This window comes from Chionomys nivalis, chromosome 14 (assembly GCF_950005125.1).
Source record: "Chionomys nivalis chromosome 14, mChiNiv1.1, whole genome shotgun sequence".
NCBI lineage: Eukaryota > Metazoa > Chordata > Mammalia > Rodentia > Cricetidae > Chionomys > Chionomys nivalis.
The window spans coordinates 20,927,557-20,948,444 of record NC_080099.1 but is presented as its reverse complement, the minus strand read 5'-3'; the positions used below and the strand labels follow the sequence as shown (position 1 = coordinate 20,948,444).

At 46.4% G+C, this 20,888-nt stretch overlaps 1 protein-coding gene across 3 annotated transcripts in view; it reads left to right on the top strand.

Annotated features, from left to right (window-relative positions):
- Positions 1-530: 530 nt before the first annotated feature.
- Positions 531-20,888, top strand: part of Nedd4l (NEDD4 like E3 ubiquitin protein ligase) — a 320,367-nt gene continuing 300,009 nt past the window's right edge. For 2 of the 3 annotated variants that reach the window (XM_057789216.1, XM_057789218.1), the window contains exon 1: positions 531-895. In XM_057789216.1, the coding sequence (XP_057645199.1) occupies positions 848-895 (48 nt within the window). In that variant the 5' untranslated portion in view covers positions 531-847. The remainder of the gene's footprint in view (positions 896-20,888) is intronic. The other variant, XM_057789215.1, reaches the window with a different exon arrangement.

Here is a 20,888-nt window from a genome sequence, read left to right as displayed (position 1 = left end):
CCTAGGCTGGCCGCCCAGCCAGGCCGGTCGCTTCGGGGAGCTGAGGCGGTTAGCCAAGTCTGGTCTGCCATAGCTGCCAAGAATTTAAAGGGGGTCTAGAAACATGCATCGTCGCCCTCTTTTAACGCTCCTGGGACTCTGGCTTAAGAAAAAAAAAAGACAGATAAAAATGGAAATAGTAATTTTGTAGTTGTTTGCACGGTGTCTTCACGGTCGCCCCCCTCCAGGTCCAGTCCACCGGGTCCCTAAGGCAGAGGGAAGCGGAGGAAACAGGAGGGTCAGCCCGTCAGGCCCAGTCCGCCAGGGCGCGCCCCAGCTCAGCACTCTGCGCGGGGTGACCCAGGAGGCGCGGGGGTGGGGTGGGCGTGGGGCGAAACACCCCCACTCCCGCGGCCCGCCCCCCAACTCGGCCTGTGATTGGCTTGGGGGGCGCGAGTGCCCGCCCCGGCGAGCGGGAGGGTCCCCTTGGGCGCCGGGAGGCGCACGCGGGGCGGGGAGAGCGGGCCGGGCGGAGCAGGAGAGGGGCGGGCGCGCGGGTCCTGGGGATCGCCGAGAGGGCTTGGGGAGGCCGGGAGAGCCAGCGGCGGGGGCGGGAGCCCGGCGGGCTCAGCGCTGAGTGGAGAGAGAAAGAGAGAGCGCGCTGGGCCAAGCCGCCGCTCGGCGCGTTCTCGGAGCCGCCAGTCCGCGCGTCCCCGCAGCCTTCCGGGAGGAAGCGGCGCCGCGGCCGGGTGCAGCCTCACCTGCCGGTCCTTCCCCGCCGGGAGGCGCAGAAGGACAGAGGGTCGCGGCCCCGCGACGTACTTCAGCCGGTCTCAGCGTCTAGGACCCCGCACGGGGTGCCGGCTCCATGGCGACCGGGCTCGGGGAACCCGTCTACGGACTTTCGGAAGAGGAGGTGAGTTCCTGCCCAGAACGCTGCGTGGGGAAGGGACGGGGCCACTCCGCTGTGTGCGTGTCCCCTGCCAGCAGTGGGTCGCGGAATCCGGGTGACCCAGAGCGGTCCCGATCAGTGGGGGACTTGGTCCTCCCTCCTCACTGGGGAGGTGCGCTCCTCGGCCCGGGGCTCTCGGGGTGGGCGGAGGCCGCGTGTGCCGCTGCCCCGCGGGTCCCTTTCCTCAGCAAGCCGCGTCTCTCGGGGCTGTTAGGCAACTTTCCTTCCTGGTCATGCCCCTGCAGCCTGGAGTCCGTGACGTGTGTCACGTCTGGGTCGCTGCAGGGGTCTCTGCGTGGCTCAGGCGATCTGGGGATTGTTGAGGAGACTGGTGGTGTCTCCCCCTGGGACTTTTCTTGCTAGTGGGCGCTCGGTAGCGGTTGTATGCATGCAGATCCCGGAGAGAGCAGGGGACACCCGGAGAGTTGCGTGCGGCCGCCCCTGGGTCTTGCAAAGTCTGCAGCTGGGATTGTGCGTTCCGGACTCTTCTATTTTGGTGTGTGGAGGTGGTCCGAGAAGGAGGCAGGTGCTGCAGGAAACTTAGGGGAAGCTTGCAGCCCTGCCATTTCTCCCCAGTCAAGAGGATTCAAAGCCCCGCACCTCCGGGGTGGGTGGAGAGAAGAAAGCTCCATTGATCTCTTTTATTAATAAAACGAATGAAATAAGCCACACCCCCAAACGGTCGGTTTGACTGGAGAGGGCTTTGTTTTTAAAAAACCTCACTCGCTCATCGCGGTCCCCACTCCCTCGTTTCAAAGGATCCTGCTAAATCACTGCTCAGCCCTCACTCGACCAGCCATTCTCGACTCTTATTGGTGTGTTGCTCTGCCAAAAAGGGGGGTGGGAGGCCTGTCGCGGGCGCGGAGTGACAGGCAGGCTGGATGGAGCAGGTAGGAGTGGTTCGCCATCTGGCGGGGTGCGCGCCCAGGTCTGGCTCCCCTTTCGAGAGGTGAATTTACAACCCATGAAGCATTACTCAGCAGGGAGGTATTTCCTATCCTGGTTGTGCATTTCATGAAAAGTGGATGCCTGGAAATTTGGGCTTTCTCGATTTCTCTGTCTTACCCTCGCTCCTTTCTTTCTGAGGTTCCCTCTTTCTCTGGTGATGGGGGTGGGGTTTAAACAGAGTCTATTATCTGAGACAGATTCACGGTGTGGCTTTGCTTGCAACAGCTTCCCTACTGGCGTGTGTGTGTGTGTGTGTGTGTGTGTTGTGCCTTTCACAGCTTTCCTACTGTGACATGGGGTGTGTGTGTCTGTGTGTGCATATTCTACCTAAGTGTGGAATGAAATGGGTATCTTGTGATAGGCAGGGCGTGTAGGGACTGATTTTATCTTTTGATAGTGCTTGCTGGATTGTTTATTTTATCAAAGAATGATCACAATGCAAATAATGTGTGATGTGTTTTTGATTATTTGCCGTGCTTGTATAAAATAAATTGTGTGTGTGTGTGTCTCGTGTGCTGTTACCTGGAGATGGGTGGAAGTAGACTTGTTTTGTTTACCCAGGGGATTCTCTCTAGCTCCTTGTCTGGAGCTGGAGGGCAGTCCTAGTTCTTGGAGGTACTGAGATACTGACGTTCCTGAACAAAGGGCTCTCTGGATGAGGTATCAAGGGAGAAGACAGCTGTGTTTCATCTTAGGGTCTCTTAATTTTTAAAAATAACATGCTTATTTTTAAGAGCTCCTTGAAAGAAATATTTTGAGGCTGTTTTGGAAAATGCATCTGCCTGGAGGAATCCTTCCTGTCCCTGGTGCGCGCGGGCTTTGTTTACCCTGGCAGCCAGTGTCAGAATCCACGGGCGCATCTCACCACTTTTGTCTTCGAGAATCACTGCTGATCCTGACTGGTGTTGGGTGTGAAAGTGAAGAACATATACACAAAACCTGAGTGTGTGGGGCTTTTGCCTGTGACTGCTCCTGCATGTTGTCAGAGGGACTGTACAGGGGATAGCAAGAGGCGATGAAGACACTGTTTATCTAGGTATTGCCTTGCTGTGGATGGTTCTGTTTAGCTCCTCACACATTGGATATGATCCCACATAAGCCACGTCTGCCTTCCTTTTTCATTTTTCTCTCACCAATAGAAAAGGATTCCCTTCTTATTCCTAAGGTATCTATTTGGTGTGGGAGGGTCCTCTGCTCAGGAAGACGGACAGAATGCCTTCATGTAGTATTAACAACAAATTGTTAAATTTACTTGGTTTGTTATGTCTCCCAAATTAGTCTGTAAGCAAACAAATGGGCGTAATTAACAGGCTCTGAAAGCGGTTTGCCCAGTGAAACCAACAGCACCAGAGGCTCAAGTTGTGTTAAATAGGGAGGACTAGTGGGCTGCAAGTATCACATGAAGATACTCGTGTAGCTGAAGAGAGGAGTCTACTTATAGACTTCAGAAAAACAGGCACTATACCCAGGGTTATCTTGAAAGTAGACTTGTGTTGTTCGTGTTTGATGGTGGTGGAAAGCTTTGTGTATTTGGAATGAACTTAGTCCCATCCCAGCTCAGAAAGCCATGGTGAGCTTCGTACTGCTATTGGTCAAGCATGGTCTAACCCGGAGCATAGCAGGATGCCAGAGCCAAGACATTGCAGCTTGGGGCATCAGCCTAAGGTCCAGCTAAGGGTACTGAATGAAAAGAATGAAGATGTAGGATTTGCTCTTTGGGCGTATGCGCTATGTATGGATTGTGGCTGAATTTCCTTGGGTGATTTCGAATTCATAGTCTCTCTTATTTAAAGCATGTCAGTTTCAGGAACCAAAATCGAAATTACCATCAAATGAGTTTTGGCATTAAAGGGATTAGCTAATGAACAACAGTTCGAATTCATGGATGAGGACCAGCTTTGGTTTGGAATAAGAAAGGTTTGGACTCGTTTCTGCATTTGGATTGGGTCCTTGAAGGACTTTTTCTTGTTTGAATTTATTTGTGGCCGTTGCAGCCTATTTTGGCATGGTTTACTCAGGAATATTATTGTTACTCTTTGGAATCTTTGATTACACCTGAGAAAGGTATCATTTTTGGAGATTTTCTATTGGATAAGATACCAAGAGTTTGAGTGACAGCTTTTGGAAGAGATTAGCTGTGGTATCCCAGCACATAGAGACAGAGGAAGGGATGGGGAGCTTGAGGCCAGCCTGGCCTAAGAGCCAGAACCTTCTCAAAAACAAACAGATGAACCATGAAACAAAAATCCTACAGCCCCAAACAAACAAAACGATAAGATAGCTCACTTAGACATTAGTGTTTCTGGAGGCCAGAAAGAGGCAAATGGCGTAGAAGTGAAGGTCAGGCTGGTGTAAGATGGCACTTGGATGTACCTCTTCTTCCATATAAACAACTGTATATCATTTAACGTATGCTTCATTAAGGACTCTTGAGGTATGCTGTCATTTCTGGCTGAGGAATGGAAACTAAGAGAGCTCAAATGAACTGTGTGAAAACATTCAGCCAGTGGGTAGGCCTGTTGGCCCGAGAGCCCGAGTTCTTAAAGTATGCTCCCCACTCTCCCTCTTCATCCAGGCGCCTTGAAAGGATTGCATAGCTCGTGCAAAATGAGCTAAACATTATGGGTTGCAAACAAACACTCCTTGACCAAAATTGAGTGCTAACTTTCCTTAGTGTGGTCTCCATACCGCGTTAAAGCCTGGGAGAGTTCGTGAAAACGCTGAGAAGTGTGGCTTCTCTGGGTGACAGTCTCACCTGGCAATAGCTAGCGCTTTTCTGTGCCTCTCCTGTGTGGTGGTGTGTTACCACCCTCAGCGCTCTTTGCTCTCTGTGACCTTAAGGGTCTCTACTGATTTGTACATAATTAGAAACTTGTTAATGTACACTTAAGGTTAACTTGGCCCTAGATAGCTAACCGATATGATTGGTTTCATTTTAAGGCCCTGACCATCTTAAGATGTATCATTGTTTTATGTGCCACTAAAGGAAAAGCAAAGATTGCTGTCAAATTAAGACACACTGTCAGTTTTGGTAGGTATCTTTATTTCATGGATGTTAAAATAGGAAACAAGGATATTTCAGACCTGATGAGTTCTTTTAGAAGAGTAAACCTGGTGGCTTACTCTAAGCGGTTGGCTTCAGAATCTCTAGTAGTGGAAGTTTTTGTTTTCATTTTTGTTCAGTTCAGAGCTTTGCGTATTAAGCAGATACTTTGCCATTGAGACTGCAGCTTTAGGTTAGCCCTTTCAAGATTTCTACATCTCTATCCATCCCTGTACCTGCATCCGGGCAAGACTTAGAAGAAGAGGAGCAGTCTCAGCTGAGTAGTCTCCGCTGAGCATTAGCAGAGGAGAAACCAGAACCTCCATGGTGCCGCTCAAACAGTCATCTGTGAGCTTGTTTCTAAAGTGCCTGCCTGGTCAAACCCCGCACACCATCTTGGCAGTTGTGGGAGACATTCAGGACAAGACTGCTATCGGACACCACTGTGTGGATAATGTTTGTGTCTGAAGGTGTGGGGGTGGCTAAACTGTCTTCCCAGTCATAGCATTCTCGGTGCTGGGTCAGGGTTAAGCTCCTTCATATGTTACATACCCAGGGCCGGGCCACCGTGTGGATTGTCTGTGGCATTAGAAAGTAAAACAGAGCCATTTAAAGACTGTCTGTTTTTGCAGTGCTAGAGCTTGAAGCCTCGGCCTCATCCCTGTGAAGCCAGCCGGCTCCCACTTGTGAGCCTTTCTGTTGTCAAGTGGGCAGACAGAATGGTGTTTTAAATCCCCTCTTCAGAGTTTTAATTTTCACCAAGAATGTTGTGTCCCCAGCTGTGGTGGCACACACCTGTCATCCCTGCTGTACAGAGGAGGTGGGGCAGGGGGATGGTGAGCTGGAGATTAGCCAGACTTCGTAGTAAGACCCAGGCTCAAGAGAAGAGGAACTGTGGCTGTTTTTTTTTTTGTTTGTTTGTTTGTTTTTTTATTTCTCTTTCATTGTTTTATTGTCAGAATGCACGACTTATTTATTTATTTATTACTGAAAAACAGCTGTTTTAACTGAAGGAATAAGAAATTTGTTGGAAGGGACGGGAGATGGAAACAGCCGCCATGGAGAACTCAGATGTCTGTGGTGCTAGGGCACCTCTGAGACAGGGGACACTCTTATTACTGGGAAATGTGTTTCTAAAGGTTGGTTTCAGAAATCGGGGGAACTTCCATAGGCTTACTATGTGTTCAAAAGAGAAAGAACTGAGCCGAGCGGTGGTGGCGCACGCCTTTAATCCCAGCACTCCGGGAGGCAGAGGCAGGTGGATCTCTGGGAGTTCGAGGCCAGCCTGGCCTACAAGAGCTAGTTCCTGGACAGGCACCAAAGCTACAGAGAAACCCTGTCTCAAAAAACCAAAAAAAAAAAAAAAGAGAGAGAACTGTGTCCGAGGAAGACATTCCTGTGAATGGAGTCAATGTCATTGAGTTGTGCATTGTCAATTGGTGAAGTGGTTTGCATAGGAGTTGCCTGTCATTAAAACTGTTTAAAAGTTATGAATCACTTTAGAACGTAACATTATTGCAACAACACTTTTGACTTCCTGGTAAATTAGAAGAACCTGTGTTCATTGCTTATTTAATCACCTCTCTGCTCTGTGTAGTGTTTCAAATAGCTTATTTAAAAACCAGGACTTGATGCCTGAGGCCCTGGGTTGGATCCACAGCTCTGGGACAAATCGAAACCCAAATCAGAAATGAAGTGGCTCTATGTGACAGAATGAAAGGGTGTTATTTATCTTAACATTTGTTGTTGTTGTTTTAGTTAAAAGGTAAGCTGAACAGATTTAGTTGCTGCCCTGAATTTTGGGTTTTTGGTGAGTAGCAGAGCAGGGAGGGGAGAGACTAGAACAGTGTGTGTGTGTGGGGGGGAGGTTTTGGTGTTGCAGGTGTTGGATTAGATGAGTTTGTCCTTCTGGCTTTTTGTTTTTGTTTGTGTTTTTAAAGGGACGCCTTGTGCCTCCCGCCAACCTCTCGGCTTCTCTCTCTAGCAGTTGGGACTCTGCACGCGAGGTGCCACACCTCACTTTGACATCTTTGTGATTGGGACTACAGCAAACTTTTGACAGTCCACATTAAGGAAGATGATCATACTGTAATAAATAATCCAGTGTTGAGATTAGTGAAGGGTGTGGGGAGGGTAAACTGAAGGTTCCTTCTGACGTAAGGTGTTTCTCGTGCAGGTGGTAGTATAAACCGATGCTCTTGCTTTCTGACTACAGGTGGCAATGTTTGTACTGTTTACCGTTTAATGTTACTTTGGGCTCCTTGCTTGTTGGTAGAATTTGGAAATGACAGCATGATTTAGAGATAAAAATAGAGACACTAGATTTTAAAACCAATTATTTCTGTAAAGAACAAACCACTTATTTAATAAAAAAAAAAAAAAAAAACACCCAGAGTGTGATTCTCAGTAGATAAAACAGCAAGAGCAATCAATTTTCCCAGTGTTTTCCAGGTTCACTTTACCCAGGATGGATACAACTTCAGGAGAGAGTGACAGGCATTTAGGTTTGGAGAGAGAAATCCCCGCAGCATCCCAGCACACAGAGGTCCTTTCTGCCCCAGTCCTCCCTTGTCTGTGTAGAGATTGCCGATGCTTCCAGTTGTGCTGTGTGTGCCTTTCTGTAATTTCTTCTCATTGAGACAGAACCAGCGACAACCACTCTAATTTTAGTTGCTAAAAAGATTTTTTTTTTATTTTTTATGAAACAGGATTTCAGGGTGACTTGTATCCCTGGGTCGACCTTCTAATTTACTGTGGAGCCCGGGACACTCTTGAACTTCTGATCCTCCTGGATTACAGAGCCTCCGTGCTTATGGAGTTGTAGGGACCAGACCCTAGGCTTTGTGCCTGCTAGGTTAAGCACTCCCCCAATGGAGCTACATTACTAACCCTGCTAAATAGTTTCTTGATTTCCAGCACAGTCCTGTAGCTTAGATCCTAGCTGAAGCTGGCAGCTGTGCCTGTCTAGACTTCGAGATAGTCGTCCAGGTTTGCTCTGAGTTCAGACGGCCCCACTGCTGACGGTTGCTGTATGATGTCTGCAAGCGAGAAAAGCCATTACCCCTATTTGTATCTGGGTAACTGGTTTGAATTTGACACTTGAGTTGACTTTTTGTCCCTGACTGCAGAACCGTGTATTGATTCGAAACTCACCAAGTCTAATGTCAAACCTCTCAGATTGCCGCCTCTCGTCACATTCAGTGTTTGGTGACTTCTTGGCAGGCGGGCATCCTCAGGGACTTTGTATTCTCTTTGTAGCTTCTCTTCTCCAGGAGAAAAGGGCCATTCAGGGATGAGTTTCCTTCTGTTTGAAAGAGGCTGTGATGTGCTGTCCATCTGGACTTGGACCGTGAAAGGGCTCATTGGGGTAGTGGTCCCACGAAGGACAGACACCCTGTAGGGAATGTCCTACTGTGGTGTCCAGCTCCCTGTCGCTGGGTCAGGGCTCTAGGTACCGAAGGTTTTCTCAGCAGGCTGACGTCAGGTGGGATGGTACTTGAGTGATTCTGCCATGTCTCTGCTTCTGTCTCCCAGGCAGAGGGCACATGGCGGGGACCTGGGCTGCAGCAACGAGAGCCTGAGTTGTACCCCAGCTTTTGATTGTTTCTGTGTCTATTAACTTTTTGCCTTATAATTACATTCCCACTTCCTGTCTGATTAAGGGCTGGTTCTGAGACCTTAGGCTTGTTCTGGATCATGTTCTCTCTCTCTCTCCCCCCCCACACCTCTCTCTCTCTCTCTCTCTCTCTCTCTCTCTCTCTCTCTCTCTCTCTCTCTGTGTGTGTGTGTGTGTGTGTGTGTGTGTGTGTGTGTGTTGGGAGTTATTGAGCCATGGTCTTACTTTAGAGTTAAGGCTAGAATTGAACTCAAGGTCTTCCTGCCTCAGCTGTCTGAGTGCTGGGATGGCGTGTATGCATTGCCATGTCTGGCTTACATTGTGTTTTATTATTAAGTTACCCTATTGTAGTTAAAAGGTTGAGATTGCTTTAATAGTGATAAGTACAACTGGAAACAGTGATTAGCACATTCCTACCTGAGGAGATTACACCGAGTTGTCCAACTTGCACTTCTGTTATAAGTGAAGCAGAGTTTTAAGCAGTTTTAATTTTATCTCTATCTATCTATCTATCTATCTATCTATCTATCTATCTATCTATCTATCTATCTATCATCTATCTATCTATCTATCTATCTATCTATCTATGTGTATGAATGTTTTGCCTTTGGCTATATGTGCATGCCACAGCATGACTGGTGTCTGCAGAGGCCAGAAGAGGGCATTGGATACCCTGGGATTAGAATTACAGATGGTTGTTGCCCTGTGGATACCGGGAATCAAACCCGGGTCCTTTGGAATAACCATCTTTCCAGACCTTAGGTTTATATAATTTTGGTGTGCGTTTGAAACATCCTCACTGAGAAGTTCAGGGAGTCTGAATTGAAGAGTTTTTACTGAATACACTAATTGTATGAACCCAGGGCCTTCCTAGGCAAGTGCTCTCCCGCAAAGTTCACCCCTCCCCCATCTTCTGTAAACGAATTTTTCTTTGGACTGCCAGCTCACAGAAAATGACATGGAGATTTATTATTAATTATGAAAGCTCGGCCTCTAGCATAGGATTGTCCTACTAGCTCTTATGACTTAGAGTAGCCATTTTAATTCATCTATATGTTGCCAAGGACTCCTGGCTTTTACCTCTCTTCCTGCAGGTCTGTTCCCTCTGTGTCCCACCGATGACTTCCCCCTTCTTCCCAGAGTCTTCCCTGCCCGGAAATCCTGCCTAGCTATTTGACTGTTTAGATTTTTATTAAACCCATCAGGGTGACACATCTTTACAATGTACAAAAAGATTGTTCCACAGCAGTCTTCCTTGTTTCTTTTGTCCCTCCCCCTCCCCTCCCTTTCCCTCTCTTCTCTTCCCTCCCTTCCCCTCCCCTCCCTCCCCCCCTTCTTCCCAGTGCTGGGGGCTTACCCCTGGCATCAGCTTGCTACTGATTAAATGTTCGTCCCAGTTCCTGACCCAGTCTTTCTAACTGTAGAGCAGTGGACCTCAACCTGTGGGTCTCAACCTGTACTGTAAACATCAGATATTTACCTTACAATTCATAACAGTAGCAACAGTTAGAAGTAGCAATGAAATAGCCGTATTCCATTGAGGGTTGCCACAGCATGAAGAACTGTATTAAAGGGTCGCAGCAGTGGGAAGATTGAGAACCTTTGCTCTAGAGGGTATATGGATGCGATGGTTTTATGAGCCGACCTCTCCAAGATGGTTTTGGGCCCTAGGGTACCTTTCCGTGGATTCTTGAGAAGCTGGTCCTTGCAGGCCTGTCTTAGCTGCCAGTGAATATTAATGAGAGAGGGCACTTTGAGCCCCGGGTGAGAGCTTTTCCTGGCTTCCCTTCCAGAAGGAGGCTGAGTAGAGGGTGCCGTCGGGGTGTGGGTAGCAGATAGTGCAGGAGAGGACTTACTGATGTGGCGACGTCAGTAATAAGACACTCAGAAAACTGGTGCAATAGAATTCTGTTGTCACAAGAGTTTACACATAGGGAAGAAATGACTAGGGCTCTCCCCGCAGGCTAGTGGCTGCATTTAGTAAACTTTCAGCAACGGGATTGCAGATAATTTATAAAATCACTTTCTTTCTTTCTTTTTTTTTTTGATTTTTCGAGACAGGGTTTCTCCATAGCTTTTTGGTTCCTGTCCTGGAACTAGCTCTTGTAGACTAGGCTGGCCTCAAACTCACAGAGATCTGCCTGCCTCTGCCTCCCGAGTGCTGGGATTAAAGGCATGCGCCACCATCGCCCGGCAATCATTTTCTTTCTTATTGGCTTATATTTGTTTCTATACCAGACTTTCTTTCTTTCTATTTTTTTAGAAGTTTAAAAGTAAGGCAAAACTGTCGTTCCACAAGCACTTATTATGTATTTTATGAATAAATAAGAGAGGAACTTGAGTACTCTGAACACAGAAGCAGTGACGGGGAAATGGAAATACTGTTTACCTAGATGTGATTGGTGCCTATGATGTACAAGCTGCTGTAAATCACATATTGTATTTGAATAACAGTGTCCATAAATGTGTGTGATTGCCACAGGCTAATCTCAAATTTAATGGTTGAGGAGATAGAAGCGGTCTTTACAACACTGTATGCATTCATTATTATGCTGTATATACCCCATAAATATGTATAATTAAAATGTATAAGCGTAAAAGGAAACTAGAAAGAGCCTCACCCCGCTCCCCACCTCTGCTTCAGGTTCAGGTTAAAAAATTTGAAAGGACTTTGGTACAAATATGGATATGATATTTGTTCAGTTGGACATGTGTTTGCCTTGTGCTTTTTACCAAGGGTACCAAGGTCATCCCCTTGCCAGAGTAAGAGGTGGAAGGATACACGATTGGCTGGTAAAGTGGTTATTTTTGCAGATGTTGTTTTCTTTCCTGTGACAACTGATATTTATGTTTCCACCCTTCTATGCATGACAGTTGCATGAGAACAATTTAATTCTAATCGTGTTTTATGTTCTCCCAAAGTTTTTGGGGTGTTCTTTGAAGATTATGGGCTGGTATCTGACTTGAATCGGTCTCTATTTTGGTTTTCTTAGGTTTGGAGTTACGCCTCTTAATGTAAATCTGTTTCACTGCCTTGGCTAGCTTGATTTTATTTCATTTTGGATCTTGATGCACAGGCTGGCCCTGGAACTCAAAGGCCAAAGCCATCCTCCTGCCTCAGCCTCCAAAATATCTGGAGCCTACATGTACCACTCACTGCCTTCTGCAAATGTTTTTCTCTGCTCTAGTGATGGATACCTAGCAGGATTCTGCTGTACCACTTCACATAAATATCGGAGGGGCCAGAAGCTCTTTATTTTGCCTTTCAGCTAATGCCCTGTAAGTATTGGGTGTGACCTAGAGTTTGTCCCTTCCCAAATGAAAGGGTGCAGCTGACAGATACTGTGCTATTTCTAATCTAAGACAAATCAGAACCCTACCTCAGCTGCAGAGTACTTATGAAGGACGATGCGTCTGTCTTCCAGTTTATGTGTGGTTAGTCTGCTGGTGGATTCCATGCACTCGCTCGCCTCATGGTTCCCCAGTCCCCCCACTTACAGGCCACTGTTGGCAGTGTCCTACCATTTGGGGGTTTGAGTTGGCCAGTCTGTGTGTATGTCGTGATACTTGAGCTTGAAGGCCGATTATTGTAACTGCCGCAGGCATTGTAACTGCATTTGGCGTATTCACTACTTGTATGTCGTTTAGGGAACATGCTCCCAGGTCAGGTCTGCCAGCCTAGGGATGTCATTAAGGAACTGCAGGAGCTCTGTTCTCTGCTCTACCATCCATAATCCTGCTCTTTTCAGAGGCTTTGTTTATCTGGGGGTAGTAGCTACTGGTAGCCAGAGCCAGGCTCTTTGTATACTGCTTGGAGAGGAAAGAGAATGGCGCCCTGTGACTTTCTCTTAAGATTAGGGAGCTTTCATTTCCACAGGAAGTCTCTCCCTGTGTGCCCTTTGGCTCATAGAGGCTTAGATCTGCTCATCCCTCAGTAGTATGTGACAAGGAAGGACAGGAAAGACTTTTATTACCCCATCCTGGAGCTCTGCCCAAGTTAGCTGTGCTGCCCTATGGTCCACCCCTTTGCTTATTCCCCATTCAGAACTCCCTTGGCATGGATCTGGGAAGATGGAGTGTGCACGCACACACACACCACACACACACACACGCACACACACACACACACACACGGTGGGACGGTGAAGGGAGGAGAGAGAACAAGAATGAAAATGAGTAGTTTGGTTTCATAAGAAGTACATGCTTTCTTTCCTCAAGGAAGGTACCCCAGATTGCAAGGATCTGTGGGTAATAATACCATCACCAATACTGTACTTTTCTCCTATCAGGCAGGAGATGTCTTTTAATGTCTTGGTAACTCACCAATTATATCTTTTATGTCACAATCTGCATCAGTAAAGAAAGAACAGGACAGCTGCACACACCCCATTGAAAGTAAGAATGAGAAGCACATGGTGGGGCGGCTGGCCAAAGAGGAGGAGCCAACAGTGCTGGCCCTGGTCACTTATATGGTAGCTTCTTGTTCTGCCAAAGCATGTCCATTCTGCCATCCCTTTTGGTCACAGTCTCTAGCTGTCCTTGGGCAAGATGAACACTGAGAGAGCTACTTTCCTTGAGTTCAGTTTGGCATGAATTTGGGGTCTTGAGATTGATCATGTGAGTTGAAAAGCACCAACTGATGTTATGTTTTGGGCAGAATTGATTCTGTGAGAACTTAGATTTTGGGTGAGTTTGTTAACAGCCCATTCTTGAGCTGTGATCACAGCCAGAGACCTTAATTCAGGTGAAGACTCTGCCCCTGAGAATCTCTGAGCCTTGGCGTCTTTCTGGCCTGAGACAGTTTTCAGATGACTTCCGGTGAAGAGATAATGTGAGAATCCGCCTGCTGCAGGGGCAATTGAAACCACTCTGCTTTTCTGTTTCATTCCATGAATGGCTCCTTCCCCAGACTCTGTGGTGTTTTCTAACCTTTGCTACACTCAGGTATCCTGCTTTTAAAAGGAATTTTTAAATGGTAGTAGAATATAACACAAAATTGGCAGTGTTGACTGTATATAAGCAGGCATGATATTAAGTACATTCAGAGAGTTGTGCAGCCATCACCCCCATCCGTCCGCACATCTCATCAGGTTGCAGGACTGAAACACTTCGGCCCATTGATCCAGAACTCCTCTATTTCCAGGCAGCTCTATTTGTAGCATCTCTTTGACACAAAAGTCTGTGAGCTGCTTGTTGTTAAATGGTGTGTGTGTGTGCGTGTTGTGGTGTGTGGTGTGGAGTGTGCATATGTGGTGTGTGTGTTGTGTGTGGGGTGGGGTGTGTGTAGCAGTGTGTGTTGTGTGGAGTGTTGTTGTGGAGTATATGTGGGAGTGTGTGTTGGGGTGTGGGTTGTGGTGTACGGTGTGGAGTGTATGTGGGATGTGTGTTTGTGTTGTGTGTGTGTGTGTATGTATACACTGTGGAAGTTTGAGGATAGCTTGCTAGAGTCAGCTCGTTGCTTTCTCAGCACGTAAGTCCTGGGAATCTGGTTGTCACATTGTTGGGCTGGGCAGCAGGTGCATTGGCTGAGTCACTTCCCAGCCTGTGTGGTAGTGATCCGAATTATAAACAACAGCAATCCAGGTTAAGCAGAAAGAGAAGCCAGATGAGGTGTGAATACCTGAGATTCTGAAGACTGAGACAGGGGAGTCTCGACTTGCAGTGCAGGTTAAGTAGCAAGACCCTGTCTCAGAAAAGCAAAAGCCAAACCAAGCATATTGAAAAAAAAATGGACAAGGGGAGTTGAAGAAATTTGAGGAGCTCGGGAGAACCTGCAGAGTGAAGGAGAAAAAGGACTGCACAGGGACTTTTGAGTCGAAGCAGGACAGACGCCCAGCTTTGCAATTGATCAATTATACTGAATTTTTAAGTGAAAATAAATGCCCTAGTGCTGCAGTTTTGGGGACCCAGCTGTCCTTGGATGTCCTTGCTCCCTGACCACTGCCTAGACCCATTTCCTGGATGGACAGAGATGTTTGGAAATATGGGAAGAGCTCACTGTCATAGTTAGGGTTTCTGTCGCTGCAAGGAAGTACCATGACCAAAATGCAAACTGGAGAGGAAAGGGTTTATTCAGCTGAGTATTACTCTTCTGTATTGCTGTTCACCACTGAAGGAAGTCAGGATAGGAACTCAGGGCAGGAACCTGGAGTCAGGAGCTGATGCAGAGGCCACAGAGGGATGCTGCTTCCCTTGGCTTGTCAGTCTGCTTTCTTATAGAACCCAGGACCGCCAGTCCATGGATGGAACCATCCGTAATGGGCTGGGCCCTCTCCTATCAGTCACTCATTAGGAAAATGCCTTACAGCTGGGTCTTATGGAGGGATCTTTTCCAATAAGGCTCCGGCCTTTCAGATGACTCGTTTGTGTGTCAACTTGACATCAGATTAGCCAGCACCCTCACCTGCTAGCTGCAGAATTGTCCCTGTGCTAAATACTGATTCAATTAGGTGTTATGTGTTCTATATTAGAGACACGAGCTCACCAGTGGTCTAGCATGGTAAATATAGTTAATAACGATGTGCTATTTTTATTTTTTTGTGTTCGTGTGCAGGTGCCCACATGTACAGGTGCATGTGCACCTGTGTGCATAAAATATGTGTTGTACTCTTGAAAGTAGTGGAGTACATTTTAAGTGTTCTTACCACAAAAATATGTCAGGTAAACATGTATCGGTTAGCTCAATTTAGCTCAACTTACGCATATTTCAAATCATACACAATAAATGTGATTTTTTTTGTTCATTAAAACAGAAAAAATTTTAAATGAGCCAAAATACTTACAGTAGGACTTTGAGGTAGGTACTGATATCTCATTTGCAGTTGGGGGAAACCAATGCACTAAGAGGTTTAAATAACCAAGATTGTAGGTGTTGGGCAGGACTTGAGCCAACACAGTCTAGTTCCAGGAGTGGAAGTGTTAGGCTGCATTGTGTGTGGAGTTCTTCAGGACTGAAGGGTGGTCTGGAGGCTAGGCTGTGACATCAGCCTTGTATGCTGTTGAGGTCTGAGCTTGTCTAAAGTTCACCCTGGGGGCTGGGGTTGTTGTTCGGTGGTAGAGCATGTACTTAGCTCCAGTGTGACTGGATCAATCAATCAATAAATCCATACAGAGATAAAGCGCACCATGGAGCACTGGAAGAGTGGATCTAAGTTGGGCAGCCTTAGAAGGCTGGCCTGGCTCAATGTGGTGTTGGTGGAAATGAATGAGCTGATGAGGGCAGAGGACATTAGGAGATAAACCCCATTAGATTTGGTTATTGCCTGTTAGGTTAACAGTTGTGGAATATTAGTTTTAAGATGTGTTACATTTGTTTATGCTGTAGAATGATGATGAAAAGACATGTTGCATTCTTTTATGTTGTATTTGTTTAACTCTGTGAAGCCGTGTTGTGTTACTTTGCCTGCCTTAAACACCTGATTGGTCTAATAAGGAACAGCCAATGGCAAGGCAGGAGAGGGATAGGTGGAGCTGCCAGGCAGAGAGAATAAATAGAAGGAGAAAAAGAGGAAAAGAAGAAGCGAGAAAAGGAGGAGAGGAGGATGCTAGGGGCCAGCCACACAACCACCTAGCCCCACAGCCAGTCGTAGAATAAGGAGTAAAGAAAAGTACATATAATAGAGAAAGGTGAAAGCCCAGAAACAAAAGATAGACAAGATAATTTAAGAAAAGCTGGCTAGAAACACGCCAGTCCAAGGCTGGGCATTCATAAGTAAGAATAAGTCTCCTTGGATTTATTTGGGAGCTGGGTGGCGATCTCTAAAAGAGGGGGGAAAACCAACCCAATCATAGGTAACAAAGAGGAGTCCAGAATAATTCCTCAAATTTCTTAACTTTGGGTGACTTGGAAGGAGGAAGGAAAAGGTGTATGTTTATTAAGTACCGACTGCAGTGGTTCTGACCAAAGGGTCTGATTGCTTCATTCCTCTTAGGCAGTGCCTAAGAGGCATTTGTGATTGATTGCCACAGCCTGGAAAGGGCTACAGCATCTGGTAGGTGGAGACCAGGGTTGCTGCCTGCTCAATATTTTACACGGTATTCTCTGCGACAGCTTTCTGTCAACGCTAACAGGGCAAAGGACAAAGGCCGAGAAATCCCTCTCTATTGTTGTCACTTCCCGTGGTTAATCTAATTAATCCACAAATGGATCATGGAGATGATACTATTTTTCTTGGTTTGAAAACTGAGGCGTTGAGAGTTGAATGGATCACTTGGTCAAAACTGTGTACTTAGGAAGTGCTCAGAAGCAGACTTCAAACTTGGGTCTTTGTGAAAACCTAAACCAAAGCTGATAGGGTGTGTCTCCTAGACCCCCCCTCTCCCCAGTCCCTCCTCCCCTTCCTCCGTCACCATCCCCTTCCTCTGTCACCATCCATCCAGGAAAGCTCAGTGACCTGGGATTGTCCCCTGTCCTGCTCAAATCTCCCCATGCTCCTCTCTGCCTCACAGCCATGGAAGGAGGGCTCGTGCTGGTTTGCGGAGTGATTTTTCGAAGTTGCTGGTTTCATACTGGAGGTGGCAGGAAGGGAGGTGGCTATTTATAGTCAGCCCTGCAGTGGATCGAATTTTCCAGTCCCTAAGGATTTGCAGTGGTAGTCAAAGAAATATAATTTAGTTGTCAGCCTTCTGCAGGCTTCAGATGAGAACGTGTACTGCCTTTATCGTTAAGGTAAAATGAAATGAGAAACACACAGTCGAAGCCTCGGTTCTCCCCTGTGACTCCGAAGTGTTGCAGGAATCCACACTAATGGCTGTGCTTGTCAGGAGACTTGAGATGAAAGGGGGAACCCCAAAGACCCTCTGGGTCGAGAGGTAGGGGAACTAGTAAACATAGCTTGATTTGTGAGAGGCAGGGAGCGCTTGGAGTCCGTCCATCTGAAGCCAGCATGGAGCATGCAGTTGCCACCAGTTTTCAGTCATCATCCTGTTCTGGGCAGCGTTTTGCATGTAGGTCCTCCCTATATGCTGGCCACCCTCCTCGGTGACTCATGATATTATGGCTCTGGGGACAGAGATGTCATGGTTGAGCTCTGTGGATCTCATTATCAGTATTTTCAGTTATATATGCCTTCAAAATTTTGTTTTGTGAAAGTTTTTTTTGTTGTTGGTACATTTATGTGTGCGTGCATGCACATGTGTTCGGACCTGTACAAGCGACATGCATATGAAGGTCAGAAAATCACTTGAGAGTCAATTCCTTCTACGATACCATGACCCAGGATCGAACTCAGGTCATTAGCTTGGGTAGTGCTTATGTATGAACTCATGCGGGAGAAATAAATAAATCTAAAGCAATTTTTGCTTTTGTTTTCAATTTGCAATGTGAGTTTTGGATGTAACCTGCAAGCTGAAGATCATATTTATTAATGTATTAAGATCATTATTGCGAATGTTTCCTGTGCTCAATGTGATCTGGACTCTCAGGGAAGTCACACCCAAGGGAGTGGAGCCTCTTTGGATGACTAATAGACTATTAAACCTACCACGACTTGTTAGATTATGGATTGTCACCTGCCCCCAGGAGTTTATCCCCTTTGAGATTGTCAATTAGCTCTAAGATATCTTGTGCACTGTTAGTTGATCTTGCCCAAACCTAGCCTTTGCTTTTTGTTGTTGTTGCTGTTGTTGTTGGTTGAGACAAGGTTTCTCTCTGTGTGTGATCCAGGCTGTTCTGGAACTCACTCTGTAGATCAAGGTGGCCCTTCAGACTCCACCTGGGTCTGCCTCCCAAGTGATGGGATTAAAGGCATGCACTACCAGTGTGATGCTGAAAATTCCCTCTGCGAATGAACATACTTCATTTGCTTGCTTATTTTCTCATTCCTTAGCAGCCCTAGCAACCTTTCTTTCCCTTGCCGCTGCTAGATGACCTTAATTATGTCCCAAGTGGTAAATGCTTTTGCTATGTTTTTCTTCAGGGCGAAAACCAACCAGGCACCAGCTATTCGGTGTGTCCAGGTGTTAGAGACCACATGTTAAGTTGCATAATCTTCTGCATAGCTTTGGCATTCTTGCCTTACGACATTCCTTTTACTCTTTCTTTTTTTTTTTTTTAAGTTCTTTTATGTGCATTGGTGTGAAGGTATCAGATCCTCCCTGAAACTGGAGTTACAGGCAGTTGTGAACTGCCATGTGGGTGCTGGGAATTGAGCCCGGGTCCTCTGGAAGAACAGCCAGGGCTCTCAGCCGCTGAGCCACCTCTCCAGCCCCCAAACCTCCCTTCTTCTGTTTCTTTTTCTTAGATAAGAATGATAATAAAATAAGGAAATCCGTTTATTTTTAGAGAGGCTGCACATGGCCATCCAAATGAGCACTGCCCTTTAGGGCAGCTTTTGGAGGACCCTGTATTTCCTCTGAACGGGGTGACCACGGGCCAGTGCATGTCTCTGTACTTCTTACTTGTCAGTGCTGTGAGATCAGACCCATTCCTTTACAGTAGCACCTTACTGATGTGGTCTTCCCCTGAGTTCGACACTGGTTAGCTTTAGAGCCTGCTTCTGGAAACTGGATTCATCCCACGGGATGGCACATGTGCCCACCACTCACAGCAGCGGCTGTAATGGGATCCAGGCTGCCATGGTGACAACCCCAGCTGAGGGTAATGGCGGACGACCTCCAGTTGACAAGAGTGTGTAGAGTTCAAAGGTGGTTGTCAAGATGGAGTAGCTCTGGTGTTTCAACACTATTCAAGAGGAAAGAGCTCGCACCCGTGAAAACTCCTGTCGTTGGAAATCTGCACCAGGAACGAAGCTTTTTTTCTCTTGCTCTAGAAAAAGTGACAGAGCAGAAATTATTGGTGCACCTCTATACAGCACCTGCTTCCTTCCTTTTTCTCTATTGTCCTTTCACTTGATGGCAAACTATTGACCTCTCTCTCTCTCTCTCTCTCTCTCTCCCTCCCTCCCTCCCTCCCTCCCTCCCTCCCTCCCTCCCTCCCTCCTTCTGTGTGTCTGTCTGTCTTGGGAGCCAACCCTTTTCTGAAGCCTCCATTTTCATAGGAGTTATGTAAGTTACCATTGATTCCAATGCAGCAGAAAATTTTACTAAAATTTATTACCAAATGCAGAACTTGTTTGTAGTTGAGCTTATATTTATAAACTTGGATCTTGTGCATACTCCGTGGAATTTAAAGTTTTTTTTCCTAGTCTAATGTGCTTTTGAAAGTGTTTATTATACTTAAATAATTTAAGGCCCAGATTCTTAAACTGAAATTAAATGTGATCTTGTTTTGGCCAGGAAAGAATAATGTTGTGAGCAAATGAGAAGTACAGGAAGTGTACTTTCACAGGAACAAACAGGCGTGGACAGCTATGTTGCTAGTTTGTTTTAGTTTTCTCTTTAAAATTTTATTCTTTGGGGACTGGAGAGATGGTTCAGCAGTTAAAAGCAATGGCCGCTCTTCCAGGGGACCCAGGTTCAATTCTTAGCACCCACATGGCAGCTCACAACTGTCTATATCTCTAGTCTCCCAAGGGATCCAATGCTATCTTCTGGTCTTCAAGGGTTCTAAGCACACACTTGGTACACAGACACACATACAGGCAACGCACCCATCCACTTAGAATAACAATACAATACTAATAATTTCAGCAAGATCTTATTCTGGCCTGCCAGCCAGCTCCTAAATAGTGACGTGGAGACTTCTTATTAATTATGAAAGCTTGACCTATAGCTTAGGCTTGTTCCTAAGTAGTTCTTATGCTTAAATTAACCCATTTCTATTAATCTATGTTCTATCATGTGGCATTACTTCTCTTTCATCTTGCACCCCATTTCCCCCCGTGTCTCTTGGCATCTCCCCACATGCCTAGATCCCTCCTCCTCTTCCTTTCTTTCCCCAGAAATCCTGCCTGTACTCTTCTGCCTAGCTGCTGGCTGTTCAGCTTTTTCTTTCACCAATCACAGCAATACCTCCTCACTCGGTGTACAAATATCCCACAACATTTTCTTCTACAATTTCATATATATCATGTGTCTGAGTATCCTCTCCTATCCTCTTCCCACTTCTGTCGATTCCCTTCTTCTTTCCAGCAGTTTCTCCTTTTACTGTCATTGTCTCTCTTCCTGTGACTGACTGCGTGTAACTAGGGCTCCGGTGGTTTGTGCCTCTAGTCAGTTAGGCGGTGGGTTGTCCCAGGGTAAACATGCTGTGACTTAGAACAGTCTCTGTGCCTGAAGCTGGGTTCTTCATATGTTGATGTTAAGAGGTAGAAGGGAATTTTAATTATTCTGACCTTGAAAGGGATTAAAGTATTTCTCATTGGACCCTGGTAAATTCTAGAGAGGGCAATGTTGGGAAAATCTGAGCATTATCTAATGCGGATCTGGTTTCCTGTCTAGAATATTAGCTC